The sequence below is a fragment of the Typha angustifolia genome, chromosome 15 (assembly GCF_048772165.1).
Source record: "Typha angustifolia cultivar Huaian chromosome 15, ASM4877216v1, whole genome shotgun sequence".
Taxonomy (NCBI): Eukaryota; Viridiplantae; Streptophyta; class Magnoliopsida; order Poales; family Typhaceae; genus Typha; species Typha angustifolia.
Genome location: NC_133253.1, coordinates 11409795 through 11428311, shown reverse-complemented (window position 1 = coordinate 11428311; position 18517 = coordinate 11409795). Strand labels below are relative to the sequence as shown.

At 42.7% G+C, this 18517-nt stretch overlaps 1 protein-coding gene across 1 annotated transcript; it reads right to left on the bottom strand.

The window, feature by feature from the left end:
• Nucleotides 1-14567: 14567 nt before the first annotated feature.
• LOC140778492 (AP2-like ethylene-responsive transcription factor AIL5) lies at nt 14568-17820 on the bottom strand. The gene is made up of 9 exons (XM_073123234.1): nt 17624-17820; nt 17277-17535; nt 17090-17172; nt 16934-16942; nt 16729-16817; nt 16554-16627; nt 16389-16439; nt 16216-16292; nt 14568-15628 (listed from the first exon to the last, which is right to left on the bottom strand). The coding sequence occupies exons 1-9, from the start codon at nt 17679-17681 to the stop codon at nt 14970-14972; spliced, it is 1359 nt and encodes a 452-aa protein (XP_072979335.1). The 5' UTR covers nt 17682-17820; the 3' UTR covers nt 14568-14969.
• Nucleotides 17821-18517: the final 697 nt, after the last annotated feature.

Here is an 18517-nt window from a genome sequence, read left to right as displayed (position 1 = left end):
GGTACTAGTCACATCAGTGATGATGCATGATGCATGCTAACCATTAGATAATCGTATATGTCAGAGCCAGATATAATCCACATATCACTTACTATCACAATCATTCGTCTCAACTTTGAATATCATCCATTATGTTGGACTACGGTACCAGGCCCCAAACTCGATACACATCATATCACAAGCTTAGAGCATACCTGTCATATACTAAGAGTATCTCTAGAGATAAATCATATCCTGCCATACACTAAGGGTATCTCAGAAGAAAGTAATCATACACTATCATACGCTAAGGGTATATCAATGATAGTTGTACCCTATCATACGCTAAAAGTACAACCATCAGTCATCACCATACTCTGCCATATGCTAAGAGTATGTCCAGTACCAATCCGGACCAGATACCGTTCCAACTATCACATCATATCACATACATAACTATTTTCATGATTTCCTATACATGATAGATTATATGCATATATCCAGTACTGCAACAGATCATGCAACTTAGGAATTTAGGTGGTAGAGAAGCCAAGAGAAAAATGATGTAATGCAGACTCCAACTATGTATCTAACACATGCATACTCCTGCTAGCCTATCACATGCATACTCATGCTAGAGATCATCTCGGTATTAAATCATAACAGTATAATCATCTCCAATCATCTCTATATATTACCAATGTATTCATATCCCATATCAGCCTAATCAAATGCATGATTAAATATGCTTGACTGAAATCATCTCTAAATAAAGTGATATAATCATGCTGGAAGCCAAAACATGCGTGTACATAATATATAATATATTCTAATTTGAGAAAAACGTAAGACTACTCACAGTCTGATTAGAAAACCCAATACACATATCCCTCTCTCGTTCATCGATCAATCGCCACAAAATCACCAACAAGGTCCATGAGGTCTCAAATAAGGGGGTTGGGATCTGAAAATGTTTAAGTAATATAAAGTTAGTTATTTATCCAATTGGGATCCGTTTGTGTAACATATGATAATTTATTAGGTTTAAAATTTCTATTTTTATTTTTATTAAATAATTTGATCTATATCATATATTTAATTATAATAATATTAATATGTTATTATTTAATTATAGATTTATTTATAAAACCATGGTTTGCTAATTATATATTAAGTATATAATAGTCAATCTCTTTTGATGAAAAACAAAACGTAAAAGAGCTACATGTACAATAATATAATTTAAAATACAAGCACCTATATTATATAATATTATATAATTATACTTTAATTATTTTGTCACTACTACCCTTACTAAACTAATTAAGAGTTGCATATAAAATAATCTTTACTTAATCATGTAATATAACATTAAGTAAGCCTACTATTATATTACATACATAATAATGTATAATAAGTTGTACATATATATATATATACCTAATTATAACGACATGTATTAGTCTAATAAAAATATATAAAGTTAAAAATATATTTATGTACAAATATTTATAATTATAATTAACTAAAATTACACTAATTACACTTATCTAATAACCATGTTACTAAATATATCTATTCTTAAAAAATTAAACTAAAAATCTAATTTAGATTAACTAAATAACATAAGTAATTTAGACATGTCTTTTATTGTCAGAGAAGGTAAAACGAAGAGAAGAAGAAGAAGAAAAGGGAAGAGAGGGAGGCTCACCTCGGCGGTAACGGCGGTGATGGCGACGACGACGGCAACAGTGGCAGGCCGGCGTCGATGAGAGGAGAGAAAGAGAGAGCTCGAGAGTGAGAGGTGATTGGGAGAGAGAGAAGGGTAAGAGAGAGAGAGACAACGAGTCTTAAAGAGAGAGCTATAGAGAGAGACGGTGAAGGGGGTTGCGGCGGTGACGACGGTGAAGGGGGTTGCGGCGGTGACGGCAGTGATGGCGGTAGTAGGCCGGCATCCGCAATAGAAGGAGAGAAAGAGAGAGCGAGAGAGAGAGAGGTGGTTGAGAGAGAGAGAGAGGTGATTGAGAGAGAGAGGAGGGTAAGAGAGAGTGAGAGAGAGTTAGAGAGAGTTGGAGAGAGACCTATAAAGAGGGAGAGAGAGAGAGGCGGTGAGGGGGGGTGTAGCGGTGGTGGCAACGACGGCGGCGGTAGGCCAGCATTGATGAGAGAGAGAGGGAGAGAATAAGTGAGAGCAAGAGACTGAAAGAGAGGGAGAGAGATTTCGAGGCAGAGAGAGAGAGGCGATGAAGGAGGGGAAGGGCAGCGGCTGCGGTGGCGGCGGTGTAACGCCCCCGCCCGGCACGGACACGTGCACGCCCACGCGCCCACACGGCACGCGCGGCGCACGCGACAGATCAGGCGGGGCCCGTCACGCACAGATACACTCCTGTGCACATACAATCATGACATCATCAAATAACACCTGCTAACATATCCATGATCACATAATCCATCACCAAATAAATCATACTCTTAACCAAATAAACCTGTTAACATATGAATATCAAAATACACAATAATACACACTATGAATCAGTGAATAGACCTTACCCCGAATCAGTGATGCCAAACAGAGAGTAAATCATGTACTGGATAATATGAATCAGAAGACAGTATGATGTCATGTATGAACATATATATATATGTATCCCCAATGACATATATATGAATGAAATCAGTTCTCATGAATGACCATATTATATCCTCAACCGAAATTATATAACATGATGAAATTACCATATAACATCACCGACTATAACACCATATCATGTATAACAATTATGATCCAATGATACTAGTCATAACAATGATGATGCATGATGCATGCCAACTACTAGATAATCATATATGTCAGAGCTAGATATAATTCACATATCTCTCACTATCACAATCATCCGTCTCAACTCTGAATATCATCCACCATGCTGGACTACGGTACCCGGCCCCAAACTCGATACACATCATGTCACAAGCTCAGAGCATACCCTGTCATACGCTAAGAGTATCTCTGTAGATAAATTATACCCTGCCATACGCTAAGGGTATCTCTGAAGAAAGTAATCATACCCTGCCATACGCTAAGGGTATATCAATGATAGTTGTACCCTGTCATACGCTAAGAGTACAACTATCAGCCATCACCATACTCTGCCATACGCTAAGAGTATGTCCAGTACCAGTCCGGACCAGATACCGTTCCAGCCATCACATCACATCACATCACATCACATCACATCACATACACATGTACTTTTATGATTTCCTATACATGATAAATCATATGCATATATCCAGTACGACAACAGATCATACAACTCAGGAATTTAGGTGGTAAAAAAGCCGAGAGAAAAATGATGTAATGCAAACTCCAACCATGTATCTAACACATGCATACTCATGCTAATCTATCACATGCATACTCATGATAGAGATCATCCCGACATAAAACCATAATAGCATAATCATCTCCAATCATCTCTATATATCACCAATGTACTCATATCCCAGATCAGTCTAATCAAATGCATGATAAAATATATGCTCGACTGAAATCATCTCTATATAAAGTCATATAATCATGCTGGAGGCCAAAACATGCATGTACATAATATATAATAAATCCTAATTTGAGAAAGGGATCTACGGGATAAGACTACTCACATTTTATCAGAGACTCAACACACGTATCCCTCGGGTCCATCAATCAACTGCCACTCGACGCTGGTGAGATCCTCAGGGTCTCAAATAACGGGGGTTCAGAGTCTGAAAATGTTTAAGTAACATAAAGTTAGTTGTTTATCTGATTATAATTCGTTCGAGTAAAATATGATATTTTATTAGGTTTAATATTGATTAGATTTATAGGATAAATTTAATTATGGCAATATTAATATGCTATTTATATTTATTTAATAAAATCCTAATTTGGTAATTATAGAAAATAAGTATATAGTAATTTATCTCCTTTTTATAAATAACCAAGACGTCTATATATATGATTTAATAAAAAAATAATTATAGAATAATATTATTACTAGTTATTTTGTAATACTTACTCTTATTTAACTAATCCTAGATTATACATAAAATAATTATTATCCTATTATACAAAAATAATCTGCAATTCTAGTATTCCATTTTATACAAACTATTAGACAATACTAATATACTAAAAATAGACATATATAATATAAGTTAAATATAAATATAAGACTACATATATTCACTAATAAATAATAACTAAAACTCTAAATAAATTTATAGGCAATATTTATAATTGTAATTAATAAATTATTATACTAAAATGCTTAGTAAAATTATATTAGTTATAAATTATCAAAATAATTAATTATCTAAATAGACTATGTTACTTATCATTAGGAAGTAATTATATAAAAAAATAATAATAATAGTCCTCTTCCAACACTGTCTGCTACACAACAAGAGGAGGAGGAGGCCAAGAATGGAGAAGAAGAAGAGAGGAAGGAGAAGAGAAAGAAAGAAAGAAGAAAGAAGAAAGAAGAAAGAAGAAAGAAGAAGAAGAAGAAGAAGAGAAGGAGAAGGAAGGGAGGCTCACCTAGGCTGCGGCGGTGGCGACGGCGACGGCGACAGCGACAGCGGCGGCTGGCGTTGATAAGAGAAGGGAGAGAGCTCAAGGGAGAGAGAGAGAGAGAGAGAGAGAGAGAGAGAGAGAGAGAGAGAAGGTGGTGCGGCGGCGACGACGGCGACAACGAGAAGCCGTCGGCGAGGAGAGAAAGAGAGCGGTGCTAGAGAGAGAGAAAGAGAGAAGGGTAGAGAGAGAACGAGGGAGTTAGAGAAGGAGAAGGTGGTGCGGCGGCGACGACGGCGACGGCGGCGGTAGGCTGGCGTCGGCAAGGGAAGGAGAGAAAGAGAGGGTTCGAGAGAGAGAGAGATCAAAAGAGAGAGAGAGAGGCGGTGAGGGTGGTGCTGCGGCGGCGACGGCAGCGACGGCGGTGGTAGACCGGCGTCGGCAAGAAAATATGTGAGAAAAGAGAGAGAGAGAGAGAGAATATGTGAGAGAGAAAGAGAGAGAGAGATATACAAAGAGAGAGAGGGAAGGCGGTGGAGGAGGGGGAAAGGCGGCGGCTGCGGCGGCGGCGGGGCCCGCCGCAGCTAGCTGGTCCGGCCCGGTTAGCCGGGCCGGCGGTTGTGGGCGCACGTGGCGCCCCCAACACGCGCCCACGTTGCATGGCACGAGCTCGTGCCATGCAACGCCAATATTTTTTATTTTATTTTATTTCTTTCTTTTTGTCTCTTTTATTTATTTTTATTATTATTATTTTTTTCAATTTATATATTATTATTATTATTATTCTTTTCTTTTCTTTTCTTTTTTTTTTTTTGGTTTATTACAGGCGGGGCCCGCCGCAGCTAGCTAGCCCCGCCCGATTGGCCATGCCGACGGTTGTGGGCGCACGTGGCACCCTCAACGTGCGCCCACAAGTTGCATGGCACAATCTCGTGCCATGCAACACCAAAATTTTTTTTTTATTTTTATTTCTTTCTTTTTGTCTCTTTTTTTAATATTTAATTTATACATTATTATCATTATTATTATTATTATTTATTTTTCTTGGTTACTAGTATTATTATTATTATTATTATTATTATTATTATTTTGGGTTATTACAGTTCGAGCACGTTTGACCCGCGTTCGAACGCGATCAGCAAAACTACGTTATTTCTAGGATTATCTTTTGATTGTTTTACTTGTTATGTTAGCCTGTAAATATATGAAAGGCAACCCTATGATAGAATTTCCCTGGATTAGGTTTTATCTATCTCGTTATTAAATCTGGGCAAGATCTTACACGGAACTTTAGAAGAGGATTCCTAAAATATAGCTCTCGGATTAATAGAAAGTTTTGATAGATTGTGACCCTAGAAAAGAGCTTTCCAACGAATCTAATTTTAGGTGAATCGAACGACAGGATTCGGGGATATCTTCGGATAAGTGGGCAAACGTCAGGGAGTCTGATCTGCAAGATTCAGACTAGAACGTGATTTTGGATCCGTGGATGGAGGCACGAAATCCTAGGGAAAATATGGAAGTCGTAGGCCGAAGGTAATGGGTAGCACCGACAAGGAAGGTGATGGGGAAGGATTATGGATGGTGGAAAGGGTTAGGGCGAAGGTAGAGGGAGATTTGAAGAAGGGAGAGGAGAGGGTTGCCCCTAAGGGACTAGGGTGAGTGGCCGGTCGAGAAAAGCTAGAAGCGGCGGAGCCGTGGGATGAGGGAACGATAGAGGAGGAAGAAGATTAGGGCAAAAACTCAATTCATTCCTAATTCCCTTCTTGGTTGCCATCCACACCTTAAGAGGCTAACCAAACAAGTCAAAAATGATAATTATTAACCCTAGAAATAGTGGATTTCTACCGACCGCGTTCGAACGGGGTTGAACGTGTTCAAATGCACAAATTGCATTCTTTGTTGATGAGAACGTATGCAGGTATTCGCATGCAAGTGTTCAAACGAGGTCGAGCACGTTTGAAAGCACAATTCCTGTTCTCTGTATTTGTGAATGCCTAGAAGCATTCACAAAGTGCGTTCCAACGCACCCACCCGCGTTCGAATGCAACCTACAAAAATCTTATTTTTTCTGAATAAAACACAAACACAATAAGAAAAGACACCCGTAAGGTGTATCCATGCTCGAGAAGACATCGGTGAAGTTCAAACCATATCACCTTATTGAACTATGGATGAATTATTGAAGTTTTGCCTTCCTCTACCTCTATCTTCTTCCTCCAACGACATCCATCATCGGACGTCGTCTCCTTTCCCCTTCAATCTAACCGTGCCCACTAGTTTATCAAGTATCGATCCACCCTCTATCCCTTCGTTTAGCTTAATGCTCTATCTCCACCATTGCTACCACTGTCATCTACCAAAGCCCTTAACATTATTTCATCTTCCACTAATCACGTCAATCCTGCCACCATATGACCATTCGTTAGTATTTCTCTCATAACTTTTGATCTACACCTCTGATCGATATAATTTTGATTGTGTTGGATCTCTTATTTCAAGAGGAACAATCCATAAAATTCTTAGGTCTTTTGGACGGCTAGATCGCTCCCACTTATCCTCAAAAGTCATACCCTAGATTGGATCCAAGTTGATTGATCATATCTCTTAAAGAAAGCCACCGTAACATAAACCCTGGTTGGAATCACCCACATCTAGGCCTCCATCTCCACCATCATCACCACGTCGAACACCACCACTAAGCCACTCCACACCACCACTAAGCCACTCCACACCACCATTGCCTCTATCTTCATCCCTAATCTCTTCTCTTCATTCCACCACCCCTCACTCACCTTAGAACTCCTTTGCCACCCTCCATTGACCTACCATGTTTTGGACTCCATTAGATACCTACAACTCCACCTTTAGCCTTCTAACTTGAGATCACCTAAACTCGCCTCCAGCACCATCATTGGAACTTTGCCTATATTAGGCATAGCTATAGTCTAAATTTGAGGAGGGCATGAATATCAAAATTGTATATCAAAGGTACAAATAAATCCATCTAGTTTTGTAATTTTTTAGCATTGGACGACTATCTGACGAATATTCTCTACCAACTACACAAACTATGTTCCTACACTCGAGCTTGAATCGATCGCCAAGATGGGGGGTCATAACATGACTTGCCCCTTGAAAGTCGATGACTCAAGTTGGGCTAAGGATCTAGTCACTGGTGGAAAAACACCATGGTCAATGGCTTCCGAGGGTATCTAGTCATCGACAAGGCTCAGAAGAGTGAAAGCGTTGGGGACCATCGGCGTTTACCAATTTGAGTTACCAACTACACCTACCAAAAGTTTGGTAGTTCAAGCTGGGAAGAACCTTCAGTCACCGGTGCTAAGGTCAACAAACAGCAAAGAAGAGACTGAGAAGTTTCATCTGTCAGGGACTGACAGCTTGTCCCAGCTTGAATTACTAGCTACATTGACCAAAACGTTGGTAGTTCAAGCTGGGACGAACTATCAGTCGCCGATATCTAGATTGAAGAATGGCAAAGGAGAATGGGTAAAGACCAGCTGCTTCCTTTCGACAACACCATGAGGACAAGGTGAAGGAAGCATAATGGATTTTTATATTCTGACCCAAGTCAAGTCAGAGCAAGGAGCGTGGGAACATTGGGTTCGAAGGGGTTGCGGCTTACAATAAGGACCCTGTGTTTCTTTCTAATATAGATTTTGGTTAAACGTAGTTAGTTAGTTGGTAGACCCAAGGGTCTAATATTTTGTCTTTGCACTGATACGATCACGCCTCGGGCTATGGAGCTCTAATACCAAGCTTGATACTATCACGCCTCGGGCTATGGAGCTCTGATACCAAATTGATACAATCTCCCCTTAGGCTAAGATTCGATCTCTTCCAATTTCCTGATCTGGACTAGATCTGGCACGGAACTTTGAAATAAGGTCCCGAAATATTCCGATGTCGGATCGACGTGAAATTTTGATATGTTGTAGCCCCGGAAAGAGCTTTCCAAAAAATCAAGTTTCAGGTGAATTGGAGTCGGGGATCTCGAGATATCGTTTGTTTAGTGGACGAACATTAGGATAGTCTGTTTTGGATCCATGGATGGAGGCACGAGATCCTAGGTAATGGTGATTGGTGGAGGACCGGCGTTAATGGGGTGGCACCGGTGAAAAGTAGTGATGGAAGGGTTATGGTTGATGAAAGGGTTAGGGCAAGTGTTGGATAGATTGGAAGAAGGGGGAGAAGAGGGCCACTCCTAAGGGAATAGGGTGATTGGCCGGTCGAGGGAGGTTAGACGAGGCGTCGCCAGGGATTGAGAGGACGAGAACGAAGAAGACGAAGGAGGCAAGGCAAAACTCAATCTGAATATTCAATAATCAATTCTGACTTTGGTTGCCTTCCACATCCTTTTATATGCTAACCAACAACTCAAATTAACCCTAAAAACACAATTTTCGTCGACCGCGTTCGAACTCGCCTGACAGCGTTCGAATGCACGATCGAACGCGCCTCTCGGTATTTGCGAACGTGATGCAGGCGTTTACAGTGCGTTCGAACGCACCACGTTCGAACGCATAGTGCACTCTCTTCACCCACGTTCACAACCCCGTTCACAAACCGCGTTCGAACTCACTCCATCCCCGTTCGAACGCGACTTACAGAAAACTTATTTTAATAGAAATTAAACACTAAAACATGAAATAAAAACACTCCTAAAGTGAATCCATGCTCGAGACGACGTCGGTGAAGTCCGAATCGTATCAATCCACCACGCTTCCGCAACCTTGTCCTCAAGGTTTGAAATTTGGGAAGCGATCCATGATATCCGACTCTCGCTCCCATGTAGACTCGTCGGTAGGTTTGCCCAGCCACTCAATCAGCACTTCAGTCTCTAATCGGGACCCATGGCGTCTTCTCCTACGGCCTAAGACTCGGACCGGTTCAGTGGGGCCATCTTCCTCCATTGGTTCGGGTAAGAGGCCGAACCCACCACATGGTTAGGCCCGATCTGGGCCTTCAATGCTGATACATGGAAGACCGGATGTAACCTGGTTCCTTCAGGTAGGTCCAACCGGTAAGCTACTGGACCGATTCGTTGTAGCACTCGATACGGACCGTAGTACTTGTAACCCAACTTTTGGTTCAAAATTGGCCTCAATGTGGATTGCCGATACGGTTGAGCTCGAACGAATACCAATTGATCCACCTCAAATTCTCGCTCACGTCGGCCTTTGTCATGAGTTTGCTTCATGCAGTTTTGGGCTGTGGCTAGGTGAGTCTTGAGCCGTCTCAATGTTTCATCTCGATCAGCAAGCTCCAAGTCAAGCTCAGTCCTATCCGCCGCCGCGAGTCTATCGTACGCACGCAAGACAGGGAAAGTGCGCCCATAAACTGCCTCAAAGGGGGTCATGCTGATGCTAGAGTGATGAGCAGTATTGTATGACCATTCAGCCCATGGAAGGAATTTGACCCAATCCTTTGGTCGGTCCGCCACAAAGCATCGCAAGTATTGCTCCAGTCCGCGATTCACCACCTCGGTTTGGCCATCCGTCTCGGGGTGATAAGCTAAACTAAGGTTGATTTGAGTCCCTTGCAATCTGAAGAACTCAGACCAAAACTCACTGATGAAGATGCGATCCCGGTCTGACACGATCGTCCTAGGCATCCCATGCAAGCGTGCCACTTCCCGAACAAAAATTTTAGCAACCCTTTTCGCTGAAAACAGGTGAGACAATGCTATGAAATGAGCATATTTGCTCAGTCTATCCACCACAACAAACACCACCGATTGTCCCTGAACCTCCGGCAGCCCCTCGATGAAGTTCATGGAGATATCCTCCCAAATACGCTCTGGTATAGGTAGTGGTTGCAGCAACCCGCTAGGATTGAGTGCCTCCGATTTGACTCGTTGGCAGATTTGACATTCACGCACATACTTCTTCACGTCCGTCTTCATCGCTGTCCATGTACAATTTTGAGCCAGCCGCTTGTAGGTACGTAATACCCCTTCATGCCCTACTATAGGAGTATCATGGAAGTGTGCCATCAATAGTCTCCGTAGCTCTTCGTTCCGAGGTAACTTGATTCGCCCGCACTCTAGTACTAACCCATTGCGCTCCTCGTGCTCAGGGTGGCCTGAGGGGTTCTCTCTCAACTCCTCCATGAGTTGGACCAGCTCACTATCCTCTACACTAGCTCTCCGCAGATCTGAGAAGAAAGGAAAGGTGGGCGCCGAGAAAGAAGCAAGTTCCCTTGCGACCCCTTCATTTGGAAGTTCAAGCAGCGGTTGGCTTCCATCTAGCAGCACTCTCTTGTCATTTCTCCAAAACGTCAATGTGAGACTTGTAAAATCAAATGTCACGGGCCCGAAGCTTCGAAGCCATTGAGTTCCCAAAACGATGTCGGCACCTCGCAAGGCCAATGGATAAAGATCCAATGTGAAAGTTTGGCCTTGCACCTTCAATTCCACACCTCCACAAATAAAATCTGCTCGCAATGTGGTGCCATCTCCGATCGTCACATCGAACCCTTCCGTGGGTTCCAACTCGAGCCCAATCTTCCTAAGGAGCCTCTTGTCAATAAAGTTGTGGGTGGACCCGGTGTCAATCAGGATTCTCACTGTGGTTTTCTTGACTACACCGTTCACCCGCAAGGTCTTTGGCGCAGCTGTCCCCGAATAGGCGTGGAGGGAGATTTCAGCTATCATGTCCTCCACGGGTTGCTCCTCAGCTTCTTCTCCTTGATGTCCAGCCACATCTGCACTTTCAGCTGCAAACTCATCCTCAGCTTCCTCCAATCCATCGATTAGCATCACCGATCCCATCAGTTTAGCGCAGCGATGCCCGGGTACAAACTTCTCATCACAACGGAAGCATAGGCACTTGGCTCTTCTTTCTTCTACTTGGGCAGGTGTGAGTGCTCGTCCTGGACCTCTAGGTGCATACTTCACATCTTGGGATGGCTTCAAAGGTGCTCGAGGAGGTACCACTGTAGCAGCAACTCTTGGTACTTCGGTGATGTTTCCTGCCGTTACGGTTGGTTGGGATTGATTGCGGCTTCCTTGGCTTGTCTAACTCTGCTTCAGGCGTATCTTCATGGCCCTATGTTTGTCTTCCATAAGCACCGTATCTTCAAAGGCCTCCTTTAAGGTTCTAGGCCTTAAAGCCCTCACATAGGCTTGTATGTCACCCCGCAACCCGGAGATGAAGGTGCTGCGAAGTTGCTGATCCGTCCATGGTGGATGACATCGGCTACTAATCCTCTCAAATTCTTCTTGGTATGCCCCAACCGTAGTCTTTTGCATCGTCTTTGAGAGGAGAGCATCAAAGTCTTCATATCCCGATGCTCCAAATCGCTGTGTGATATCGGCGCAAAATTCAGCCCAAGTTTCGATAGCCTCAATGGCATTGGCTGCTCGAAACCAATGAAGTGCCGCATCCTCAAGGTGGAAGCTCGCAAGTATCACCTTGTATTCTTCCGCCGTACCTTGGTATGCAAAGAATTGCTCCGCCCTATACAACCAATCAATTGGGTCGCCGCCTTTGAACTTGGGAAATTCGAGACGCACGACTTGTCCACGGATGCCATTGTCTCATTCCGGATCATGTCCAAGTCCTTGTCTAACCGGGGGAGGATGCACCATGAAGGGTTGATGATCCCTCCTTCGGTTTTGATTAACTCGCCGTGGTTCTGGATCGTGTTGACCCGCCCATGGATCTTGATCTCCAAGGTGGTCTCCATAGTGGTTTGCTCGTCGGATGGGTTCACCTGCAACTGGACCTGGTGTAATCATCCTTGCTTGCCTCTGCCCATAGGGTGGTGGTAGCAGCGGCTCTTATGGTTGCAAAGGCTGAATCGGTGGCGGTGGGTTCAAGGGGGTGGACTCGCGTCGTGGGGTCAAGGGTGCGTTCCCGTTCGCCATTGCTTCCCTTGTCGCCCGTAGTTCCCACATCATGTCCATCATCATTTGATTATTGATGGCCATTTGCTCGGAAAGAGACCCCAACACAGCTTGAATGCTAGGTTCTTTCACATTCCAATTAGATCGGGCAGTTCCGCGGGTGGAAACGGTCTCCGCAACCGTTTCTCCCTCCTCTATTGGGAGAATCTCTTCTTCATCATCTCGCCGTGCAGCCATGGATCTGGTGGTTGTCATTGGAAGCGCTTGTCCGAGGAACGATGGCTCTGATACCAAGCTTGATACGATCATGTCTCAGGCTATGGAGCTCTGATACCAAGCTTGATATGATCACGCCTCGGGCTATGGAGCTCTGATACCAAATTGATACGATCTCCCCTTAGGCTAAGGTTCGATCTCTTCCAATTTTCTGATCTAGACTAGATCTGGCACGAAAATTTAAAATAAGATCTCGAAATATTTCGATGTCAGATCGACGTGAAATTTTGATATGTTGTAGCCCCGGAAAAGAGCTTTCCAACAAATCAAGTTTCAGATGAATCGGAGTTGGGAATCTCGAGATATCGTTTGTTTAGTGGACGAACATTAGGATGGTCTGTTTTGGATCCGTGGATGGAGGCACGAGATCCTAGGTAATGGTGATTGGTGGAGGACCGGTGTTAATGGGGTGGCACCGGTGAAAAGTAGTGATGGAAGGGTTATGGTTGATGAAAGGGTTAGGGCAAGTGTTGGATAGATTGGAAGAAGGGGGAGAAGAGGGCCACTCCTAAGGGAATAGGGTGATTGGCCGGTCGAGGGAGGTTAGACGAGGCGTCGCCGGGGATTGAGAGGACGAGAACGAAGAAGACGAAGGAGGCAAGGCAAAACTCAATCTGAATATTCAATAATCAATTCTGACTTTGGTTGCCTTCCACATCCTTTTATAGGCTAACCAACAACTCAAATTAACCCTAAAAACACAATTTTTGTCGACTGCGTTCGAACTCGCCCGACCGCATTCGATCGCACGATCGAACGTGCCTCTCGGTATTTGCGAACGTGATGTAGGCGTTCACAGTGCGTTCGAACGCACCGCGTTCGAACGCACAGTGCATTCTCTTCACCCACGTTCACAACCCCGTTCACAAACCGCGTTCGAACTCACTCCATCCGCGTTCGAACGCGACTTACATAAAACTTATTTTAATGGAAATTAAACACTAAAACATGAAATAAAAACACTCCTAAAGTGAATCCATGCTCGAGACGATGTCGGTGAAATCCGAATCGTATCATGCACTTGAATGTATAGGAGTTAGTTAGACCCAAGCTCCTCAAGCAAGGGCCAATCGAGTTGAGTCAAGCAAGTCAATTCGAGTCTATAATTTGATCCGCGTAGCTACCTATAATAGTTGTGGCGTGCATTCTATGTAATCACTAATTGATGAGAGTTATTTTTCTTGCATTAAGAGTAGTTGATAATTAGCTTCCCACCAACCCTAGCTCACCACTAGCCACCACCACCATCAACGAGCGCTGCTACCACCCTTTCCACCTCCACAAGTGGCCATCCTCTCAAGCCTATCAAGAGCTAGCCCTATTGCGCAAGTATCCCATAATGGTTGCACCTAGTCAAGGGACCGTTGCATTTCAACTAAATAATTGATCATGATGTATCCGACTCAGAATAAGATGAAATTTGGTAGGGTATGAGAAGCATGAAGAGGATTTTATTAACTCCATCACGAGTTTATTATTTAGGCCCTAAAATTAACATTTTTTTATTTCATTTCTATCTTTCATAATATAATAGAATTCAAATCAGATTGTTTCAGTGTTTGGCTTCTAAGAGGCCATGTCAAAATTTTCTATTTATACACTTCCGTCTTTTTGTTGAATTAGACTTTTGGGTTTCCTGTTAGTAAATAGATAGTTTTATAAATGTGTTCAAATTTGTACAGTTTATTTTAAATAAATTTTGATATTTTTCTCACATTTTCAACTTTTTGTCTATTCTGAATTTAGTATTCAGATTAACTTCCTTTCAGTATTCGTTCGCGGGATTGATCCCTCAGCGCCCTGCTTCTATCATTATGCTAGCTTTGTTTCATACCAGAGAACACCTCCCCATCCCACTGATTGCATCGGTTACATTTGTAGTACTCATTGCACTAGTAGCAGAATAATTCTTTTAATTACTTGGAAAGAACTACCTTTTACTTTCTGATGACAAAAGCTAAGTATAAGCTTACAAAAGAGAAGGGGGAAAGAAAAGCTACTAAAGAGTTTTTGTTTCCATTCCACTGGCGATGATGGCGACGTGGAATATGTCAGGAAAAGAAAACCCAGAAAAAGTAAAAGAAGAACCTGAGCATAACCATGAGGAAAAAACTTTGATTGATATATATCTTCTTGTTAGTCTCCTATCAGTCTTCTCCTATTAACCTCTTTTCTTGTGTTTGTGAGTATGTCAGTTCACATCAGCACCTCTCCTAACCTCCTCTCACCTTTCTCTGTGAATCTTTGCATGCATGGGAGTATGATGACATCCAACCTGTCCTCCATCATTCACGTTTATTCCATTCCAAAGACTGGTGTCTGGAAGACTGCTACATTTGGCTTAGCAGCCTGATGGTAGTAAGTGGAAGGTGGTGTAACCCAACTCCCAACATAGCTTGGTCCCTGATCATGAGATCCTACCAAAGAAATGGGAGTAACATATGGTATAGATGAGCTGTTGCTACTGCTCGGTGCCTGCTCCTGCTGTTGGTCCAAGAATATTCCATTGCTCCATACCCCAGTGCATTGGGCCATGGCACCGTCAGAAGAAGTATTGCAGTAATCCATAACAACTTCATGAGTAGGCAATAGACCAAAGCCTAAAGCCTGGTTATTTTGTTGCTGTTGTTGCTGCTGCTGGTGGTGATATTGAGCTACTAAGGACCAGTAGTCTTGATCATGCTTACTTTGGGGTACAGCAAACCCTAGTGCTGCCGCTGACGCTTCCCGGGAATCTGTGGCATGCTTGGCTTGCAGGCTTAAGGTGTCAGATGAGGAAGGAGACGATGATTCTGAGGCCCTGGAGGTCCGGCAGGACATCCCGCCGATCGGGAGACTGCTGTTGACTATGCTTTTGACGTCGTATCTGCTCATGTCGAAGTTGGTCACGGCATTCATGCCACGGAATTTGATGGCTGCAATGTCATAGGCTTCTGCTGCCTCTTCTTGTGTACCTATTTATATAGATAAAAAAACAAATATATCTCAAGACTTAGCATCCATATTGGAAGAGCGTCTTATTCATATATAACTCCTAATTTATAAATAACAATTTAAACGGGGTTTACCCACTCTATCTTAAGGAAGCAACTATATGGCTACCTCTGCCCTCCTATACCAACACTCCATAATACCTATTACAGAAAATATGCTCGAATAACCAAATATTTCGATAAGAATTTATTTTGCTACATGACAAAAATAACTTCTCTTATTTATTTATCCGAAATAACCATTACCAATATATTCGTGTTTCCCAAACAAATGCCAAAAGTTGATGATAGATAACCTGATCACTTAAACAAAGATAAAGAATCTCTTTTATATATCAAACACCCGAACTTAGCCGTAAAATATTCTAAGAAATTAGAATACTAAGCCTACAAGATATGTACCAGCTATATTATATATATCAACCCTGCGTGTCTAATAATTTATTCTTACTTGCATGCGCACCATCATAAAACCTATAAGCATAGTGTTCTCTAACATCGACCTTATGCCCTATCATAGAGAATTATTCAAGAAAAGCAGCACTCACTAAATGTTCCAAGATAGAGGTCCTTGTTGCCAGCTACCCTTCCAATTCTCGCCTGCCATCGTCCATGTTGATGATGCCTATTAATCAATAAAAAGAAATAACAATAAGACATTACATATAGAGATGGAACTTTTGAAATCTTTGACCAAAGAAACAAGGAAATAAAAATGAACCTGGTGACTCCTCTATAGATGGAGGCCCCTCTGGAAAACCCACTACTCTTCCTGTGCGAAACCAACAACAAAACAAAGCATTACAAACAAAAGTACGTGAGACACCGTCGCATACATCCATGCATGCATGCATGGAGTTGAAGAACCACGTGGCGGTCTGGTTACCTTCTGAGCGAGGCCACGAACTCCTGCCGCGTCATGTTCGTCATCTCCTCCAGCTCCTTCTCGTAGTTTGCGATCTGAGTTTAATACGGTATGAATCTTAATGGTAAGTAAACGTATTTTGTACCAAGTTACAATTTTGCCCTCGAGGGTTTTTTGAAAATTTCGAGTTAATTACCGGGAAATTGGTGGTGGTGGTCGGGCCCCAGTACTTGAGCGCCGCTAGGTCGTAAGCCCTCGCCGCCTTCTCCTCTTTATCATACCCACCTAAATATATATATGTATGCATATATTCATTATAAAAAATTGATATCCGAAATTAAATCTATGTTTTGAATTATGTATAAAGAAATGAAGAAAAAAGAAATGGGGAAAATTCGTACCCAAATAGACTGAGAACATCCAAGAAGCCAACCGGTTAGGCGCATGTTAGCAAAAAGATCCAGAGAGAAAAAAAAAATGAGGCGCAGTGTAACGGAATAAAAGGAATGAAAAGCATGCATGCGCTTGGTCAGCGCAGATTAGCAAGATCGGCGTACCTTGGCGTCCCTTCCGGCTTTGCCCCTCTCGACGGCAGCTGTTATCCCATAGGTGCGCCTCGTATCTCCCCGTCCAACGATGCCTTAATTTCCAAAATAGCGCTCCAAAATGAGCAACCCCGCGGATCGACCAAGAGGAGGAAAGAAAGAAGATGACCATTATGTTCTCGCTTAATTTATTATTTACCTTGTGACGCCGCGATAGATGGATGTCCTTTGTCCAAAGGAGTCCACCGCCTTCCTCGAATCCGGCGCCAGATCCTTCGTGGCCACCGAATCCTGGAATCCGGCGGCCATATCTTTAAAATCAGAGTCGTACATAGAAACCGGTGCCGACGCCGGCATGGCTACCTCTCCGCCGCAGCCACCAAGGAAGTCCTCCAGCTTTGGCCCCACTCCGGCCATCGCCGCCAACTCCTCAGCCGCACCCATTTCCTCTTCCCCAACTACGAAACAGCATAAGATCCAACAAAAATTAGTCATGCATGCCCACCGAAGTGACGTTTAAGAGACAGAGAGAAAAAGAGTACTGACTCCGGTGATGGGCGAGGGAGAAGGCGAGCAAGTGATGAGAAGAAGTGTCCATGTCCATGGTGATTCAGGAGTATTACGGGGATAACAAGGAGGAAGTCCGATATGGAATTGGAAGAAGTGGAGAGAGGCGGAAGCCGACAAACATATAGAGGAGGAGAGAAGTAGAAGAAGGGTGGAGAGGAGAGAGAGAGTGTGTGTGAGCACGAGAAACGAGGTTTTTTAAATTCTTATAGTGCAAGAAATAACAACGGCAAAAAATAAAAGAGAATTGCTTTACAAGTGGAAGCTTTTCACGGGCCGACTCGGCGGTCGTCTTGACCGGTAGTATGTAACATTTGCTCCCTTCTGTTAATACTTCGGAGCACCTTAGGCTTTGGTTTGATATTAAGAACTAATAGACTTATTTTTTTGTCTTAATTTTTTAAAGAATAAATTTAATTAGATATAAAAAAAGGTAAAAAATATTTAGTTACTAAACCAGTTTAAAAATTTTTGAACCAATTTTAACAAAATTTTTAACCAATTTTAAAAAATTTTAAACTCAAATCAAACAAGTCATTGATTCTCCAATTGAGAGAAAAAAATTTAAGGGAGTTTAATTGTTGGAGTTGGTTAATTCAAATAGTCCGGAGATGTAGCAGTTCGGGAGTATGGCTGTATCAGAAGAAGGAAGCAAGAGGAGACCGTAGGGAACACCCGGGGAAACAATCATAATTGCAACTCGCAAGGATCACGCCTCCTTTTGCCGATATTTACACCATTAGATATAGGACACGTGGCACCATGTTCGATGTTGATCAAGTGGTGGAACTGGTCCCCACTGCTGACATCGTCTGATTAAGATGACACGGCCCTGATGGTTGCTTACTCTTGATATTATCGAATTTATACGTA